Source organism: Pseudophryne corroboree, chromosome 2 (genome assembly GCF_028390025.1).
Source record: "Pseudophryne corroboree isolate aPseCor3 chromosome 2, aPseCor3.hap2, whole genome shotgun sequence".
In the NCBI taxonomy this organism is placed as follows: domain Eukaryota; kingdom Metazoa; phylum Chordata; class Amphibia; order Anura; family Myobatrachidae; genus Pseudophryne; species Pseudophryne corroboree.
Genome location: NC_086445.1, coordinates 1,008,285,310 through 1,008,306,350, shown reverse-complemented (window position 1 = coordinate 1,008,306,350; position 21,041 = coordinate 1,008,285,310). Strand labels below are relative to the sequence as shown.

The 21,041-nt window shown below is 48.0% G+C and overlaps 1 protein-coding gene across 1 annotated transcript in view; it reads right to left on the bottom strand.

Moving 5' to 3' along the window:
- GET1 (guided entry of tail-anchored proteins factor 1) overlaps positions 1-21,041 on the bottom strand; it is a 339,667-nt gene that overhangs the window by 145,607 nt on the left and 173,019 nt on the right. The window contains exon 3 of the mRNA XM_063956589.1: positions 17,448-17,515. Within this exon, the coding sequence (XP_063812659.1) occupies positions 17,448-17,515 (68 nt within the window). The remainder of the gene's footprint in view (positions 1-17,447; positions 17,516-21,041) is intronic.

Genomic DNA, 21,041 nt, shown 5'->3' with positions numbered 1-21,041 from the left:
ACTCTGCAGCCACCACAGTAGAGACACCCTGGTCCTTGGAGACAGGGTTATCAGTTGATGCATCTGAAGATGCGATCCCGACCACTTGTCCAAGAGGTCCCACTGGAAAGTCCTTGCATGGAACCTGCCGAATGGAATTGCTTTGTACGAAGCCACCATTTTCCCCAGGACTCGTGTGCAGTGATGCACCGATACCCGTTTTGGTTTTAGGAGGTCTCTGACTAGAGAAGACAGCTCCTCGGCTTTCTCCTGCGGGAGAAACACTTTTTTCTGTTCTGTGTCCAGAATCATCCCCAGGAACAGTAAGCGTGTGGAAGGAACCAGTTGTGACTTTGGAATGTTTAGAATCCAGCCATGCTGTTGTAGCACTTCCCGAGATAGTGCTACTCCGACCAGTAACTGCTCCCTGGACCTCGCCTTTATTAGGAGATCGTCCAAGTATGGGATAATTAAAACTCCCTTTTTTCGAAGGAGTATCATCATTTCTGCCATTACCTTGGTAAACACTCTCGGTGCCGTGGACAGTCCAAACGGTAGTGTCTGGAATTGGTAATGGCAATCCTGTACCACAAATCTGAGGTACTCCTGGTGAGGAAGGTAAATTGGGACATGCAGGTAAGCATCCTTGATGTCCAGAGATACCATGTAATCCCCCTCGTCCAGGCTTGCAATAACCGCCCTGAGCGATTCCATCTTGAACTTGAATCTTTTTATGTATGTGTTCAAGGATTTCAAATTTAAAATGGGTCTCACCGAACCGTCCGGTTTCGGTACCACAAACAGTGTGGAATAGTAACCCCGTCCTTGTTGAAGTAGGGGTACCTTGACTATCACCTGCTGGGAATACAGCTTGTGAATTGCCTCTAGTACAGCCTCCCTGCCCGAGGGAGTTGTCGGTAAGGCCGATTTGAGGAAACGGCGGGGGGGAGGCGCCTCGAATTCCAGCTTGTACCCCTGAGATACTACTTGAAGGATCCAGGGATCCACCCGTGAGCGAACCCACTGATCGCTGAAATTTTTGAGGCGGCCCCCCACCGTACCTGGCTCCGCCTGTGGAGCCCCACCGTCATGCGGCGGATTTGGAAGAAGCGGGGGAGGACTTTTGTTCCTGGGAACCTGCTGCGTGGAGCAGCTTTTTTCCCCTTCCTCTGCCTCTAGACAGAAAGGACCCGCCTTTTCCCCGCCTGTTTTTCTGGGGTCGAAAGGACTGTACCTGATAGTACGGCGCTTTCTTAGGCTGTGAGGGGACATGGGGTAAAAATGCTGACTTCCCAGCTGTTGCTGTGGAAACAAGGTCTGAGAGACCATCCCCGAATAACTCCTCACCCTTATAAGGCAAAACTTCCATGTGCCTTTTAGAATCTGCATCCCCTGTCCACTGCCGAGTCCATAAGCCTCTCCTAGCAGAAATGGACAATGCACTTATTCTAGATGCCAGCCGGCAGATCTCCCTCTGTGCATCTCTCATGTACAAGACTGAGTCTTTTATATGCTCTACGGTTAGCAATATAGTGTCCCTGTCCAGGGTGTCAATATTTTCCGACAGGGAATCTGACCAAGCAGCAGCAGCACTGCACATCCACGCTGAAGCAATAGCTGGTCTCAGTATAACACCAGTGTGTGTATATATAGACTTTAGGATAGCCTCCTGCTTTCTATCGGCAGGTTCCTTTAGGGCGGCCGTATCCGGAGACGGTAGTGCCACCTTTTTAGACAAACGTGTGAGCGCTTTATCCACCCTAGGGGGAGTTTCCCAACGTGACCTATCCTCTGGCGAGAAAGGGAACGCCATTAGTAATTTTTTTGAAATCACCAATTTCTTATCAGGGAAAGCCCACGCTTCTTCACACACTTCATTTAATTCTTCAGATGGGGGAAAAACTATTGGTAGTTTTTTCTCCCCAAACATAATACCCTTCTTTGAGGTACCTGGGTTTATATCAGAAAGCTGTAAAACCTCTTTCATTGCCTCAATCATGCCACGAATGGCCCTAGTGGACATTAAATTTGACTCATCGTCGTCGACACTGGTATCAGTATCCGTGTCGACATCTGTGTCTGCCATCTGAGGTAGTGGGCGTTTTAGAGCCCCTGATGGCCTTTAAATTGCCTGGGCAGGCACGAGCTGAGAAGCCGGCTGTCCCGCATTTGGCATGTCGTCAAATTTTTTATGTAAGGAGTCGACACTTGCACGTAATTCCTTCCATAAGTCCATCCACTCAGGTGTCTGCCCCGCAGGGGGTGACATCACATTTATAGGCATCTGCTCCGCCTCCACATAAGTCTCCTCATCAAACATGTCGACACAGCCGTACCGACACACCGCACACACACACACAGGGAATGCTCTTAAAGGAGACAGGACCCCACAAAAGCCCTTTGGGGAGACAGAGAGAGAGTATGCCAGCACACACCAGAGCGCTATATAATGCAGGGACTAACTTAATTATGTCCCCTATAGCTGCTGTAATATTTACTGTGCCTCAAATCTGTGCCCCCCCTCTCTTTTTTACCCTTTTCTGTAGTGTAGACTGCAGGGGAGAGTCAGGGAGCTTCCTTCCAGCGGAACTGTGAGGGAAAATGGCGCCAGTGTGCTGAGGGAGATGGCTCCGCCCCTTTTTCGGCTGACTTTTCTCCCGCTTTTTTCTGTATTCTGGCAGGGGTAATTACCACATATATAACCTCTGGGGCTATATATTGTGGTTATTTTGCCAGCCAAGGTGATATTATTGCTGCTCAGGGCGCCCCCCCCCAGCGCCCTGCACCCTCAGTGACCGGAGTGTGAAGTGTGTATGAGGAGCAATGGCGCACAGCTGCAGTGCTGTGCGCTACCTTGGTGAAGACTGAAGTCTTCTGCCGCCGATTTTCCGGACCATCTTCTTGCTTCTGGCTCTGTAAGGGGGACGGCGGCGCGGCTCCGGGAACGAACACCAAGGACGGGTCCTGCGGTCGATCCCTCTGGAGCTAATGGTGTCCAGTAGCCTAAGAAGCCCAAGCTAGCTGCAAGCAGGTAGGTTCGCTTCTTCTCCCCTTAGTCCCTCGTTGCAGTGAGCCTGTTGCCAGCAGGTCTCACTGTAAAATAAAAAAACTAATATATACTTTCTTTCTAGGAGCTCAGGAGAGCCCCTGGTGTGCATCCAGCTCGGCCGGGCACAGAAATCTAACTGAGGTCTGGAGGAGGGGCATAGAGGGAGGAGCCAGTGCACACCAGGTAGTACCAAATCTTTCTTTTAGTGTGCCCAGTCTCCTGCGGAGCCGTCTATTCCCCATGGTCCTTACGGAGTCCCCAGCATCCACTAGGACGTCAGAGAAAATCCTATTTTAACTTGCGTCCTAGAAGATGCCGGGGTCCATATTAGTACCATGGAGATGTACCAAAGCTCACAGAACGGGAGGGAGAGCGCGGAGGCTCCTGCAAAACTGCTTGACCAAACTTGAGGTCATCAGAGGCCAAAGTATTCAAACTTGTAAAACTTAGCAAATGTGTTCGACCCAGACCAGGTAGCTGCTCGGCAAAGCTGTATAGCCGAGACACCCTGGGCAGCCGCCCAGGCAGAGCCCACCTTACGAGTAGAGTGGGCCTTTACAGATTTTGGACACGGCAATCCTGACGTAGAATAAGCATGCTGGATGGTGAACCTGATCCAGCGTGAAATCGACTGCTTAGAAGCAGGACACCCAATTTTCTTGGGATTATAGAGGACAAACAGAGAGTCAGTTTTTCTATGACGAGCCGTCCTCTTCACATAAATCTTCAAAGCCCTCACAACATCCAAGGCCTTTGAAGCAATTGAGGAGTCAGTAGCCACTGGCACCACAATAGGTTAGTTGATATGAAAAGCTGATACACCCTTAGGCAGAAACTGCGGACGAGTCCTGAGTTCCGCCCTATCTTCATGGAAGACCAGATAGGGACTTTTACAGGACAAAGCCCTCAATTCCGACACGCGTTGAGCAGAAGCTAAGGCCAACAAAGTGACCACCTTTCACGTGAGAAATTTGATTTCAGCCTCCTGTAGAGGCTCAAACTAATCCGATTGTAGGAACTGCAATACCACATCAAGATCCTAGGGTGCCGTTGGCGCCACACAGGGAGGCTGGATGTGCAGACCCCCTTTCGAAAAGGTCTGAACCTCAGGGAGGACAGCCAATTGTTTTTTGGAAGAAAATGGACAAAGCTGAGATCTGGACCTTGATGGAGCCCAATCGCAGGCCCATATCCATCTTTTCCAAATTTGTTGATAATGTTTCCTAGCCTGTATTAGGGTAGGAATAACCTCACTCAGAATACCCTTTCGAGCTAAGATCTGGAGCTGAACCGCCATGCCGTCAAACGTAGCCGTGGTAAGTCTTGATAAGTGAACGGCCCCTGCAGCAGCAGATCCTCCCGAAGAGGTAAGGGCCTTGGATCTTCCAGCAGAAGATCCAGCAGATCCGCGTACCAAGCCCCCCTTGGCCAGTCCGGAGCAATGAGGATTGCCAGAACCTTTGTTCTTTTTATAAGTTGAAGAACTTTTGGAATCAGAGGAAGTGGAGGGAACACATACACCGAGGCGAACACCCACAGTGTTACCAGTGCGTCCAACGCCACTGCCTGCGGGTCTCTCTCGACCTGGAACAGTACCTCTGCAGCTTCTTGTTGAGGCGGGAGGCCATCAAGTCTATGTGAGCAACCCCTCACCAACTGGTTACCTCCTCGAATACCTCCGGATGGAGACCCCACTCTCCTGGATGGAGATCGTGTCTGCTGAGGAAGTCTGCTTCCCAGTTGTCTACTCCCGGAATGAAGATTGCTGATATCACCACTGCGTGTCTTTCTGCCCAGAGGAGGATTCTCTGACATTGCAGCCCTGCTCTTCGTTCCGCCTTGTCGGTTTATGTAGGCCACTGTGGTCACGTTGTCCGACTGCACCTGAACAGCCCAATCCTGTAGAAGGTGTGCTGCTTGAAGAAGGCCATTGTATACGGCCCTTAGCTCCAGGATGTTTATTGGGAGAAGGGATTCTTGATTCAACCACCTTCCTTGGAAGGTTTCCTAGTGAGCGACTGCTCCCCAACCTCTTAGACTTGCATCCGTGGTTAGAAGGATCCAGTCCTGAACTCCGAACCTTCGGCCTTTCAGAAGGTGTGGTAGTTGTAGCCACCAGATAAGCGAAATCCTGGCTTTTGGTGACAGACGTATCCTCTGGTGCATATGTAGGTGAGATCCCGACCACTGGTCCAAGAGATCCAGCTGAAAGGATCGAGCATGAAACCTTCCGTACTGCAGAGCCTCGTAGGAGGCAACCATCTTCCCCAGAAGGCGGATGCACTGATGAATCGATACCCGGGTAGGCTTCAAGACATCCCAGACCATTGTTTGAATCACCAACACTTTCTCCACTGGTAGAAACACTCTCTGCACCTCCGTGTCGAGGATCATCCCCAGGATAGACAGCCTCCTTGTCGGCTCCAGATGAGACTTTGGAAGATTTGTCGTGAGAGCAATGGATCTTAACAACCTCTCCCTGGACAACGCCTTGATCAGAAGATCGTCCAGATACGGAATTATGTTCACCCCTTGCTTGCGGAGGAGAACCATCATCTCTGCCATCACCTTGGTGAAGACCCTCAGTGCCGTGTATAGACCGAACGACAGTGCCTGAAACTGATAGTGATCGTCTAGCAGTGCAAACCTGATGTACGCCTGATGCGGCGACCAAATGGGAATGTGGAGGTACGCATCCTTGATGTCCAGGGACACCAGGAACTCCCCCTCCGTCAAGACTCCATCTTGAATTTGAGACTCCATCTTGAATTTGAATTTGTACCGAACCATCCGGCTTCGGTACTACAAAAAGGTTTGAATAGTAACCGTTGTTCCACTGATGAGGCGGAACTGGAACAATGACCTCGGACACTACCAATTTTCGGATAGCTTCCAGAAGAATTGCTCTGTCTGTCGGCAAAGCTGGCAAGCCTGACTTGAAGAAACGGTGAGGTGGGAGAGCTTGAAACTCCAGCCTGTACCCCCTGGACACTATATCTTGTATCCAAGGGTCCAAGCCAGACGACACCCAGGCGTGGCTGAAATACCGAAGTCTTGCTCCCACCTGACCTTCCTCCAGGCTGTGCGGTCCACCGTCATGCGGAGGACTTTGAGGTACCAGAAGCAGGCTTCTGGTCCTGGGAACCTGCGGGAGCAGGCTTTTTCCCTTTAGCACGACCACCTCTGAAGAAGGGGCTCTGAAGAAGGTGTGAGAAGGCTTGTTCTTTCTAGGCCTCGCAGGCCGAAAGGACTGTGACATGACTGGTGTAAAAGGCTTCTTCGTAGCCGGTGCAGCTGAGGGGCGAAAAGGAGACTTACCCGCGGCAGCCGTGGCAATCCACGTATCCAGCGCCTCCGACTGACCTGTATAGGGTAGGCCCTCCACACTTTTCCTGGATTCCGCGTCCGCAGACCATTGGCACAGCCAGAGACCCCTGCGAGCCGAGACGGACATGGAGGAGATCTCCGCAGCCATGGATCCCAGGTCCTTCATGGAATCTACCAGGAACCCTGCAGAATCCTGAATGTTACGTAAAAATAAATCAACGTCACCTCTATCCATCGTAGTCAAGTCCGCCTGCAGAGTGATTGACCACCTGGCTATAGCTTTAGAAATCCATGCACAGGCAATAGTAGGCCGTAGTATACACCCTGAAGCCGTGTATATGGATTTGAGTGTAGCATCCACCTTGCGATCTGCCGGGTCCTTCAATGCGGTAGATCCTGGGACTGGTAAAACCACCTGTTTTGACAGCCTGGAGACAGAGGCATCAACTATAGGCGGAGACTCCCATTTTTTTTCTATCGTCTTCTGGGAAGGGAAAAGCAACCAGGACCCTTTTAGGGATCTGGAATTTTTTCTCCAGATTTTCCCAGGCTTTTTCGAATACAGTATAATTCCTTAGATGCCGAGAAGGTGACAGGGGCCTTCATACTGTCCGTGAAAAAGGCCTCCTCAACCTGCTCAGGAGGTGTGTCAGAAAAATGCAACACATCCCGTACGGCTTCAATCATCAATTGCACCCCCTTAGCAAGTGATGCCGTCCCCCTTGACACATCCCCGTCACCGTCTGCAGTGTCAGAATCGGTGTCCGTGTCATCCTGCATAATCTTGGCAAGTGCACGTTTGTGAGAATGTACCGCAGGGGACCCCGAGGGAGCAGTATCAGACCATACAGCCATAGAGGATTGCAATACCTGAGTTGCATGCTCAGTTCTTGTAACCCTCTCAGAAATCTGAGAAATAGTCCCCCTAAGAGAGGCTAACCACTCCGGTTCTCTAGCTGGGATCTGCGCTACAACAGTGCAATCCTGATTACATGGGATGGGATCTTCCTGAGAAGATAAATCCTCTGCAGCATATGAAACAGAGTCTCTAGACATGTCTGCTAATACACCCCACACACACACAGGGTACAGGGCAGACAGAGTTTCCCCCCCCAAGAATGGCAGAGAGACACAGAGATTGGAGCCAACCCACACACAGCGCTATTACAGGTATAGGGAGACCCTAAACCAGCGCTGTGTCCCTTAATAGGTGACACAGTCTTTACACAGCCTCCCCTCCCTCCTACAACCCCCTGGTACTGTACAGATAGCTGGAGTTACACTGGAGGGATTGTTCTTCCACTTGCATCCGACTGCAGGCAGGAAAATGGCGCTGAAACGCTGCTGGGTCCGCTCTGAGGAGAAGCTCTGCCCCCTTAATGGCGCTGTCTTCCCGATCTTCTTAGATTATACTGGCCTGAGGTGTTTGTGCTGGCTGAGATCCGCAGACCCCGACAGGCTTTTTTGGTCAGTGTAGGGTCAGGCGCTGGCTCAGGGCGCCCCTCACAGCGCCGCACCCAGGTACCGCTGAGCCGTCCGGGAGCGCAGTACTAACTTATGCCGCCATCTTCACACCGACCCCCCGCTTGTTAGGGGGGGGCGGTGACTCACTCGCCACACTTCAGCTCTGCAAGAGGGTGGCGGCATGCTGCTGGGCTGAGCGTTCCCCTGCGGCGGGGAGCGATCTATCCCCTCTGTATCTCAGTGTCCAGTCAGCGGAGACAGTGGCTCAGACCCCGCAGGGCGTACACTGCTTCCCCCCTCAGTCCCTCGATGCAGGAAGGCTGTTGCTAGCAGCCTCCCTGTAAAATAAAAACTCTAAGATAAACTTTTTCTAAGAAAGCTCTGTAGAGCTCCCCTAGCTGTGACCAGCTCCTCCAGGCACATTTTCTAAACTAAGTCTGGTAGGAGGGGCATAGAGGGAGGAGCCAGCCCACACTATTAAACTCTTAAAGTGCCAATGGCTCCTGGTGAACCCGTCTATACCCCATGGTAATAATATGGACCCCAGCATCCTCTGGGACATAAGAGAAATGACAGAAGCGGATTGGTTAGTACTTTATCTATCTGCACTTTCTCCCACAGACAACAACTATTAAGAGGGCAAATTGTTTGAAACAAGGAACTTTTTTGAATGAGATGGGGGAGATTGTGCATGTAAAGTGCTCTCCCCCATCTACCGGTTCTACAAGTATTTCTGCAGTGCAGATTGATATTGTCTAGTAATTACCAGACAATAACCAATAAGGGGCCACATCCTTTGAAAGAGGGGCCTTTCAAATCAGTTTGCCCCTGAATTTATTGAAGCCTGGATGTGGGAAATACACTCCCATCCCTGGACTTTTCATCAGTTCAGTGGTGTTTTCTGCTGATCACACATGATCACTTGGGGATATCTTCTTCGGGATCACATTACTCTTTAAACGAGGTTACCCCTGAGTCTATGGGTGTCAGGATGGAGAAGATAGAGCACTTTTAATGCCCACGACTCCTGGCTTTTAAAATTTCAACTTTTTTCCTGGAAGGGGCTTAAGTGTGTCCCTGTGTCCCCAGCATGATGATGTCATCATCCCCTGGCCCCTCCCAGCTCAGCATGTCAGCAAGTATAAGCTTCCCCCCACACCATTTGAGCCCCTGCAGTGCTCAGGATGAATCCCACACGTCCTTAGCAATGAAGGGGGTTAATAAGAGTTGGGGGACATACATGGGTGAAGTTAATAGGTTATAATGAAAATGAGCTGGATATTAAGTTCTGTAATATTTGTTAATGCTTTCTTTTCTTCAATATTTTATGTTTAAGTTGTTTCTTCATTCCCTACCCAACTGCCATTTACTCTGTACCCCTTCTACCGGTTATAAAAATAAAAATGATTGGCAAAATACAAAATAAAGCAAACAGTACTTCAAAATAAAAATAATTGAGTATAATACTGTGGAGGACGCAGGTGGAGGTGTATAAGGGAACAGTGTCGGGGAGAGGAAAGAGAGGGCCCAGCCTCTGAACTTGGACCTGGGCAGTGGTTTGGTCACTGCAGATGATGGTACCTATAAATATAATTTTATCTTAATACATGCAGTGTGCTTTCAATGTACAATGAAGAATCCACTATGTAAATTATTTAAAATGTTCTACACTTCTAAGTTCCATTATGTACAAATCATAAGGGAATAGAATTAACTTATTCATATGTGACGTAGTACAGGAGAAAATGACAAGTGTAGAGACCCCAGTGCAGAAAGAAATTATCACACTAATGGCCCACACACACGGTGAGATTCGGGCTATGCCCGATTCTCACTATGCGACAGTGGCTAGGTCGGCACATAGTCAGTATCGCAAGCACACTCATTATGTGCTTGCGATACTGACTATGGGGGTCATTCCGAGTTGATTGCTCGTTGACGATTTTCGCAAAGGAGCGATTAAGGCAAAAAATAAGAATTTACTTACCGATAATTCTATTTCTCGGAGTCCGTAGTGGATGCTGGGGTTCCTGAAAGGACCATGGGGAATAGCGGCTCCGCAGGAGACAGGGCACAAAAAGTAAAGCTTTTACAGGTCAGGTGGTGTGCACTGGCTCCTCCCCCTATGACCCTCCTCCAGACTCCAGTTAGGTACTGTGCCCGGACGAGCGTACACAATAAGGGAGGATTTTGAATCCCGGGTAAGACTCATACCAGCCACACCAATCACACCGTACAACTTGTGATCTAAACCCAGTTAACAGTATGATAACAGAGGAGCCTCTGAAAGATGGCTCCCTAAACAAAATAACCCGAAATAGTTAACAATAACTATGTACAAGTCTTGCAGATAATCCGCACTTGGGATGGGCGCCCAGCATCCACTACGGACTCCGAGAAATAGAATTATCGGTAAGTAAATTCTTATTTTCTCTATCGTCCTAAGTGGATGCTGGGGTTCCTGAAAGGACCATGGGGATTATACCAAAGCTCCCAAACGGGCGGGAGAGTGCGGATGACTCTGCAGCACCGAATGAGAGAACTCCAGGTCCTCTTTAGCCAGGGTATCAATATTTGTAAAATTTTACAAACGTGTTCTCCCCTGACCACGTAGCTGCTCGGCAGAGTTGTAATGCCGAGACCCCTCGGGCAGCCGCCCAGGATGAGCCCACCTTCCTTGTGGAATGGGCCTTAACAGAATTAGGCTGTGGCAGGCCTGCCACAGAATGTGCAAGTTGAATCGTGTTACAAATCCAACGAGCAATCGACTGCTTAGAAGCAGGTGCACCCAACTTGTTGGGTGCATACAGTAAAAACAGCGAGTCAGATTTTCTGACTCCAGCCGTCCTTGAAATGTATATCTTTAAAGCTCTGACAACGTCCAACAACTTGGAGTCTTCCAAGTCGTTTGTAGCCGCAGGCACTACAATAGGCTGGTTCAGGTGAAACGCTGACACCACCTTCGGGAGAAAATGCGGACGCGTCCGCAGCTCTGCCCTATCTAAATGGAAAATTAAATAAGGACTTTTATAAGATAAAGCCGCCAGTTCTGATACTCTCCTGGCCGAAGCCAGGGCCAGTAACATAGTCACTTTCCATGTGAGATATTTCAAATCCACCTTCTTAAGTGGTTCAAACCAATGGGATTTGAGGAAATCTAAAACTACATTTAGATCCCACGGTGCCACCGGAGGCACCACAGGAGGCTGTATATGCAGTACTCCTTTGACAAAAGTCTGGACCTCAGGAACTGAGGCCAATTCTTTTTGGAAGAATATAGACAGGGCCGAAATTTGAACCTTAATAGATCCCAATTTGAGACCCATAGACAATCCTGATTGCAGGAAATGTAGGAAACGACCCAGTTGAAATTCCTCCGTCGGAGCATTCCGACCCTCGCACCATGCCACATATTTCCGCCAAATGCGGTGATAATGCTTTGCGGTGACTTCTTTCCTTGCCTTAATCAAGGTAGGAATGACTTCTTCAGGAATGCCTTTTTCTTTTAGAATCTGGCGTTCAACCGCCATGCCGTCAAACGCAGCCGCGGTAAGTCTTGAAAAAGACAAGGACCCTGCAGAGGCAGGTCCCTTCTCAGAGGTAGAGGCCACGGATCGTCCGTGACCATCTCTTGAAGTTCCGGGTACCAAGTCCTTCTTGGCCAATCCGGAGCCACTAGTATCGTTCTTACTCCTCTTTGCCGTATAATCCTCAATACCTTTGGTATGAGAGGCAGAGGAGGAAAAACATATACCGACTGGTACACCCAAGGTGTTACCAGCGCATCCACAGCTATTGCCTGCGGATCTCTTGACCTGGCGCAATACCTGTCCAGTTTTTTGTTGAGGCGAGACGCCATCATGTCCACCATTGGTTTTTCCCAACGGTTTATTATCATGAGGAAAACTTCTGAATGAAGTCCCCACTCTCCCGGGTGAAGATCGTGTCTGCTGAGGAAGTCTGCTTCCCAGTTGTCCACGCCCGGGATGAATACTGCTGACAATGCTATCACGTGATTCTCCGCCCAGCGAAGGATCCTGGCAGCTTCTGCCACTGCACTCCTGCTTCTTGTGCCGCCCTGTCTGTTTACATGGGCGACTGCCGTGATGTTGTCCGACTGGATCAACACCGGTCTTCCTTGAAGCAGAGGTTCCGCCTGGTTTAGAGCATTGTAGATTGCTCTTAGTTCCAGAATGTTTATGTGAAGAGACTTTTCCAGGCTCGTCCACACTCCCTGGAAGTTTCTTCCCTGTGTGACTGCTCCCCAGCCTCTCAGGCTGGCGTCCATGGTCACCAGGATCCAATCCTGTATGCCGAATCTGCGGCCCTCCAGTAGATGAGCCTCCTGCAACCACCACAGAAGAGATACCCTTGTCCTTGGAGACAGGGCTATCCGCTGATGCATCTGAAGATGCGATCCGGACCATTCGTCCAGCAAATCTCCCTGAAAATGTTTTGCGTGAGATCTGCCGAATGGAATCGCTTCGTAAGAAGCCACCATTTTTCCCAGGCCTCCTGTGCATTAATGCACTGATACTTGGCCTGGTTTTAGGAGGTTTCTGACTAGGTCGGATAACTCCCTGGCTTTCCCCTCCAGGAGAAATACCTTTTTCTGGACTATGCCCAGAATCATTCCTGGGAACAGCAGACGTATCATCGGAAAAACAGCTGCGATTTTTGGAATATTTAGAATCCACTCGTGCTATCGTAGAACTACTTTAGATAGTTCTTTTCCGACCTCCAACTGTTCTCTGGAACTTGCCCCTTTCAGGATATCGTCCAAGTAAGGGATAATTAAGATGCCCTTTTCTTTGAAGAGAGTCATCTTTTCGGCCATTACCTTGGTAAAGGCCCGGGGTGCCGTGGATAATTCAACGGCAACTTTTGAAACTGATATTGACAGTTCTGTATCACGAACCCGATGTACCCTTGTTGAGAAGGGCAAATTTTGGACATGGAGGTAATCCTTGATGTCCCGGGACACCATATAGTCCCCTTCTTTCCGGTTCGCTATCACTGCTCTGAGTGACTCCATCTTGATTTGAACCTTTATGTAAGTGTTCAAAGATTTCAGATTTAGACTATGTCTCACCAAGCCGTCTGGCTTCAGTACCACCATATAGTGTGGAAGACTAATACCCTTTTCCTTGTTGTAGGAGGGGTACTTTGATTATCACCTGCTGGAAATACAGCTTGTGAATTTTTCCCAATACTGCCTCCCTGTTGGAGGGAGCCGTTGGTAACGCAGACTTCAGGAACCTGCGAGGAAAAGATGTCTCGACTCTCCAATCTGTACCCCTGGGATAATACTAGTACGATCCAGGGGTCAACTTGCGAGTGATCCCACTGCGCGTTGAGACTCTTGAGACTACACCCCCACCTAACCTGAGTCCGCTTACACGGCCCCAGCGTCATGCTGGGGACTTGGCAGACGCGGTGGAAGGCTTCCTTTCCTGGGAAGGAGCTGTCTGCTGCAGTCTACTTCCCTTTCCTCTATGTCTGGGCAGATATGACTGGCCTTTTGCCCGCTTGCCCTCATGGTAACGGAAGGATTGAGGCTGAAAAGACGGTGTCTGTTTCTGCTGAGATGTAACTTGGGGTAAAAAGGTTGGATTTCCAGCTGTTGCCGAGACCCCCAGGTCCGTTGGACCGACCCCAAATAACTCTTTCCCTTTATACGGCCATACTTCCATGTGTCGTATGGGATATGTATCACCTGACCACTGTCGTGTCCATGACATCTTCTGGGAGATATGGATCACGCACTTATTTTGATGCCAGAGTGCACATATCCCTCTGTGCATCTCGCATACATAAATATATAATGCATCCTATTAAATGCTCTATATCAATCAAATATTTTCAGTCAGGGAAACCGACCAAGCCAACCCAGCACTGCATCTCCAGGCTGATGGCGATCGCTGGTCGCAGTATAACCACCTTATGTGTGTATATACTTTTTAGGATATTTTTCCAGCTGCCTATCAGCTGGCTCCTTGAGGGCGGCCGTATCTGGAGACGGTAACGCCACTTGATAAGCGTGTGAGCGCCTTATTCATTTCCAACGCGCCCTAACTTCTGGCGGGAAAGGGTATAACGCCAATATTTGCTATCGGGGTAACCCCACGCATCATCACACACTTTATTTTATTTTATCTGATTCAGGAAAAACTACAGGTAGTTTTTTCACTCCCACATAATACCCTTTTTTGTGGTACTTGTAGTATCAGAAATATGTAACACCTCCTTCATTGCCCTTAACGTGTGGCCCTAATAAGGAATACGTTTGTTTATTCACCGTCGACACTGGATTCAGTGTCGGTGTCTGTGTCTGTGTCGACCGACTGAGGTAAATGGGCGTTATTAAAAACCCCTGACGGTGTTTCTGAGACGCCTGGACCGGTACTAATTGTTTGTCGGCCGTCTCATGTCGTCAACCGACCTTGCAGCGTGTTGACATTCTCACGTAATTCCCTAAATAAGCCATCCATACCGGTGTCGACTCCCTAGAGAGTGACATCACCATCATAGGCAATTGCTCCGCCTCCTCCAACATCATCCTCATACATGTCGACACACACGTACCGACACACAGCACACACACCGGGAATGCTCTGACAGAGGACAGGACCCCACTAGCCCTTTGGAGAGACAGAGGGAGAGTTTGCCAGCACACACCAAAAAAACGCTATAATTACATAGGGACAACCTTATATAAGTGTTTCTCCCTTATAGCATCTTTAATATATTTATATCGCCAATTTAGTGCCCCCCCTCTCTGTTTAAACCCTGTTTCTGTAGTGCAGTGCAGGGGAGAGCCTGGGAGCCTTCTCTCCAGCCTTTCTGTGAGAGAAAATGGCGCTGTGTGCTGAGGAGATAGGCCCCGCCCCTTTTTCGGCGGGCTCGTCTCCCGCTATTTATTGTATTTAGGCAGGGGTTAAATATCTCCATATAGCCTCTGGGGGCTATATGTGAGGTATTTTTAGCCTTATATAGGTTTACATTTGCCTCCCAGGGCGCCCCCCCCCAGCGCCCTGCACCCTCAGTGACTGCCGTGTGAAGTGTGCTGAGAGGAAAATGGCGCACAGCTGCAGTGCTGTGCGCTACCTTTAGAAGACTGCAGGAGTCTTCAGCCGCCGATTCTGGACCTCTTCTTGCTTCAGCATCTGCGAGGGGGCCGGCGGCGAGGCTCCGGTGACCATCCAGGCTGTACCTGTGATCGTCCCTCTGGAGCTTCATGTCCAGTAGCCAAGAAGCCAATCCATCCTGCACGCAGGTGAGTTCACTTCTTCTCCCCTCTGTCCCTCGTTGCAGTGATCCTGTTGCCAGCAGGAATCACTGTAAAATAAAAAACCTAAGCTAAACTTCTCTAAGCAGCTCTTTATGAGAGCCACCTAGAATTGCACCCTTCTCGGCCGGGCACAAAAATCTAACTGGAGTCTGGAGGAGGGTCATAGGGGGAGGAGCCAGTGCACACCACCTGACCTGTAAAAGCTTTACTTTTTGTGCCCTGTCTCCTGCGGAGCCGCTATTCCCCATGGTCCTTTCAGGAACCCCAGCATCCACTTAGGACGATAGAGAAATGTGCATGCGCATGGTACGCAGTGCGCTAAGTATTTTAGCACAAAACTTAGTAGATTTACTCACGGCCGAACGAAGAATTTTCATCGTTGAAGTGATCGTAGTGTGATTGACAGGAAGTGGGTGTTTCTGGGCGGAAACTGGCCGTTTTCTGGGAGTGTGCGGAAAAACGCAGGCGTGTCAGGATAAAACGCGGGCGTGTCTGGAGAAACGGGGGAGTGGCTGGACGAACGCAGGGTGTGTTTGTGACGTCAAACCAGGAACGAAACAGCCTGAGCTGATCGCAATCTGTGAGTAGGTCTGGAGCTACTCAGAAACTGCTAAGAATTTTCTATTCGCAATCCTGCTAATCTTTCTATCGCAATTCTGCTAAACTAAGATACACTCCCAGAGGGCGGCGGCCTAGCGTGTGCAATGCTGCTAAAAGCAGCTAGCGAGCGAACAACTCGGAATGACCCCCTATGTGCGATTTTGGCTAAGTGTCAATTTTGACTCTCTCTTCTACAGAGATACTCAAAATTAACTTGCCTGCACAGTCTATCTATTCTTGCGATGCCGACCACGCGGGACCGCACATCGGCATCGAATCGGGATCGCAAGGTGAGCTTCACCTTGCAATCTGCACTAACTTTTCTTACGATTTTGACTATATAGTCAAAATCGTAAGAAAAAATCTCACCTTGTGTACGCACACCATAATTCCTCTCTATATATACAAATGTTTGTGACTTATTCTGCTACATATTATACTAGACATTGGTGTAATTCCCAGCCTGAAGTGTATGCATACAAACGCAGTACAGAATCACAGGAGAATGTCTGCCATCATTTCCTCCCTGTATTATGTCAATTTATACTTTTTTTTTTCCTCCAACACAATTTTTTGAATTGCAGTCTGATTGTGGGCTGCCTCTAGTCGCTCTCTGTGCAAGCATACACTTGTCGGTTTGGAACACCCTCACACCCACCTGGTTCAGACCCAATTTACTCTTTATCTAAATTACTAGTGTGACTCCAAGGTCTGCATTAAATCTACAACAGGTTTTTTTTATAAATCACACCCCTATCTCTCCCCATGACCAAACTTGTAACTAAAATACTTCTGCTAACAGGAAGGCAGGGGTAACAGAAGAACTCTGATGAGTGCAGGCCACTCCTGGTGGAAACATCTACGGAAGATGCTCTTTATTGAGTTTGCTGCCCTACAGTCTTTCTGACCGTAGCCCCTGGGATACGTAACAATGTGGGGTGTTTAGGTGACAGTACTGAGAAATGCCCCGAACTATCTGCAACCTACACAAGGCACATTCTCTAAGGGTAATGTGGGTGGAGATCTCCATTAGGGGGAGATGTACTAAGCCTTGAAAAGTGATAAAGTGGAGAGTGATAAAGAACAAGCCAATCAGCTCTTAACTGCCATGTTATAGGCTATTGGGGGGTATTCAATTTTTGCCCGTTTTTAGGTCGAATTTACATTCAACCTGTTTAACCAGTATCTTTTTGACTGGTTGTAAAATCCAGCACTGGTGAAAACCACGTGTATCGGCAAATTCGCCGCCGATACATGTGTTTCGCCCATGCGGATAAAAAAAGGAAACGGCATGGGCGAAAATGGATTTTAAAAAATGGGTGAAAATGCCCGCAATTGAATACCCTGTGTCGAATTAGTAAACGCCACTTAATTGATAAATACCCCCTTTGTTTGAAAAATGACAGTTAGGAGCTGGTTGGCTGGTACGTTATCACTCTCCACTTTATAGCTTCAAGGCTTAGTACATCTCCCTCTGTGTTTGAAAAATGACAGTTGGGAGCGGATTGGTTGGTACTTTATCACTCTGCAATTTATCACTCTCCAAGGCTTGACAAATCTGGGCCACAGCCTGTAACATGGCAGTTAGGAGCTAATTGGCTGGTACTTTATCTCTCTCCACTTTATCACTTCTTCAAGGCTTAGGACATTTCCAAAAGAAAAGGGTAAACCAGGAGCCTCTTTGAGGCATAAATCTATCATTATACAGAGGAACAGTAAGAATTGTCATTTACATACCTGTAAGACGTAAAATACAATGCTGACAACCCACTTGATTTTTGCTAGCTGAGCTGTCCTGGTTTTTACTGTTGACAGAAAAAGAGAAACGTGTAAAGCAACAAAACATTTGAAATGATTCATTTAACAAATGCACAAAAGACAGACTTTCAGCAGCAGAGTCACTGATACGTTCCCTCTGAGTGTCAGCTCCTTGCCCCAACCTGAGGCACAATGTGCGCAGCAGTATCTGCGCTTCTAAAGGTGCTGCATGTTGTTACTGAGGCACGCCAGCATCTTGTGCATCCTATAGTGACTGCTGTATCCTCTTTTAAAGACTCCAGAGACCTGACCAATTAATAAACTATATTCATAATTAATATGTAATACTTAGGACAGTGGTTCTCAAACTGTGTGCCTAGGCACCCTGGGGGGCCTCTGGACACTTGCAGGAGAGCCTTGGATTATGGTCAATTTAATAGATGAAACCAGTGCTGGTGGCTGCCAGTCATAAAATATTGGTCAACAGAAGTGAATCCTGTCCCTCACCACACAACTGACCCTCAGGATGACATATAAACACAATTTACTTAATCTAATATTTCTTTCTAAATGTCTCAATAAGAAACTGTTGGCCTAGGGGCGCTGTGAAAACAATTCTGATATTCTAGGGCGCCGTGATTCAAAAATTTTTGGAACCACAGACTTAGGGGTTTATTTACTAAAGGTTAATTTCGGTTGCTTTCTGGTCGATGTAAATCAACCTAAATTGATGTTGGGTTTCCAGGGCTAAAACACACATTTACTATCATTTAAGAAAGAAAATAAAAAATCATCTATTAGTAAATCTGTTTCAGTTCTGGAAACTCAAAATCGATTAATATCAATGAAAATCGAGTTTTAGTAAATATACCCTTTAAGGCCTCATTCAGATTTAGGAGACATTTACACCAGTTACAGTACTGATAATACTTGCTGCTTTGCATGTATGCATTGATCAAACAGGCTGCTTTGCATGTATGTACTGATCATACAGGCTGTTTTGCATGTATGTACTGATCATACAGGCTGTTTTGCATGTATGTACTGATCATACAGGCTAGTTTACGTACTGATCATACAGGCTGCTTTACGTACTGATCATACAGGCTGCTTTACGTACTGATCATACAGGCTGCTTTGCATGTATGTACTGTTCATACAGGCTGCGTTGCATGTATGTACTGATCATACAGGCTGCTTTACGTACTGATCATACAGGCTGCTTTGCATGTATGTACTGATCATACAGGCTGCTTTGCATGTATGTACTGATCATACAGGCTAGTTTACGTACTGATCATACAGGCTGCTTTACGTACTGATCATACAGGCTGCTTTGCATGTATGTACTGATCATACAGGCTGCTTTACGTACTGATCATACAGGCTGCTTTGCATGTATGTACTGTTCACACAGGCTGCGTTGCATGTATGTACTGATCATACAGGCTGCTTTACGTACTGATCATACAGGCTGCTTTGCATGTATGTACTGATCATACAGGCTGCTTTGCATGTATGTACTGATCATACAGGCTGCTTAAGTACTGATCATACAGGCTGCTTTGCATGTATGTACTGATCATACAGGCTGCTTTGCATGTATGTACTGATCATACAGGTTGCTTTACGTACTGATCATACAGGCTTCTTTGCATGTATGTACTGACCACACAGGCTGCTTTGCATGTACGTACTGATCATACAGGCTGCTTTGCATGTATGTATTGATCATACAGGCTGCTTTGCATGTACGTACTGATCATACAGGCTGCTTTGCATGTACGTACTGATCATACAGGCTGCTTTGCATGTAAGTGCTGATCATACAGGCTGCTTTGCGTACTGATCATACAGGCTGTTTTGCATGTATGTACTGTTCATACAGGCTGCTCTTGCATGTAGCACACAAATCCTGGGCAGTTTTATTTTTACATTGTTATTTACGGTTGAAGCGGACACCTCCCAAATGTAAATCTGTCTGCATATATTACATATTCACCATCTGCTCCTCCTACATGGATTTACTTTCAACTTTACATTTGTCCCATTGGAGCTGATGCAGTGTTGGGCGTGAATTACTCACACATAAAACTAGCGTCTATCCGCAGATACGTAGAGGCCTATATATCGTGAGTTGCGTGCGCCCCTGCTTTATCATCAGTGTGTGCTTGCACCTCCCTGTACGTCCCCAAACAGAGGTACATACACATAACTGCTGTGCTGCATGAGTCCTATATGAGTGAACATATCTGTAATGGACTTTGCCTACGTGAGACCATTTCTTCGCTCCCCTGTTCCTCCTTTCTGCTGATAAGGTATGCTGCTTGCTCTCTGGGCATGTGCACAATGAAATCACGAAAACACTACACAAACCATGGTGTCCAATATGAGCACAAGTGCAGGAATTTGGATGGCTGTAGTGTTCTGCAATGGAATTACTAGAATATTTCTGCTGTACATAGGAAAGAACTCTGGGGGAAATGTATGAAGTAGTGAAAAGAGTTGGGAATGTGACAGTGGAGACGTTGCCCATGGCAATTAATCAGCTTTGAGGTAGCATTTATCAAGAACATTCCATAAAATTATATGTACCAGCTTATTGGTTGCCCTGGGCACCTTCTCAACTGGCTCACTTCTCCAGTCTTTTCATAGCTTCATACATCTACCCGTCTGTCCCACACTTAAAGAAACTGTCCCTCCAATGTAGCAATATAGTGGGTGGGGGTCCTTCCCTCCATTATAAGGGGCATCCTGAGGACCCTCCAGGCATCACTGCTGCAGCTATACTGGCTGTGTGGTGCCTGTATCAGGCATCCTACTAGCCAGAAGCAAGGGCAGTGGGGCAGCGATGATACCGCCCACAGAGACCAGTGCTCTGTGCTGTAGCACTGCTGGCACCCCCCTAGTTACAGCCCTGCAATGTGATGGATAATAAGGACACACTGATCACACAAATCATAATGTCAGCTGTGTGTGGACACAGATCTGGCAAGGCATAGTTGGCAGATATTATATGCTTAGGTTAAATCATTATTAATTCAAGAGCATGGCCCACGTTGTCCAATCAGCAACTAAATGACACCTAGGATCAGCCCTTGTCACCTAAAATAAAATGTACTCGGTTTGTACAGAAAATCTCAGATCTGACACTGCATGCAATATCAGGTTCCCACAGATCCTCGGCCACTTTGCACAAGCACCATTTGTACATTGCCACCATTGCTTCCAAACAGCGAGATACAACTAGGGGTTGACCAACAAGGTAGCAGGCAATGGAGACTCTGCCTCTACAACAGAAGAGTACAAGTATCCTTACAGACATATAGAGTCATTCTGACCCGGCCGCTAATGCGGCCTGAATCGCGGTGTGCCGATGCCGGGGGTCAACCTTAGTTCCGATTTGGCCTCACACATGTTGGGTGGCCTTGCCCCGTGCTGGCCGTATGCAGCCATCTGCGTTCTTCTCTGAATAACCCCCATAGGGACTTATTCAGGTTTGTTAGCAAACCAAAAAAGTTAGCAATTGAGCAAAACCATGCTGCACTGCAGGTGGGGTAGATGTAATATGTG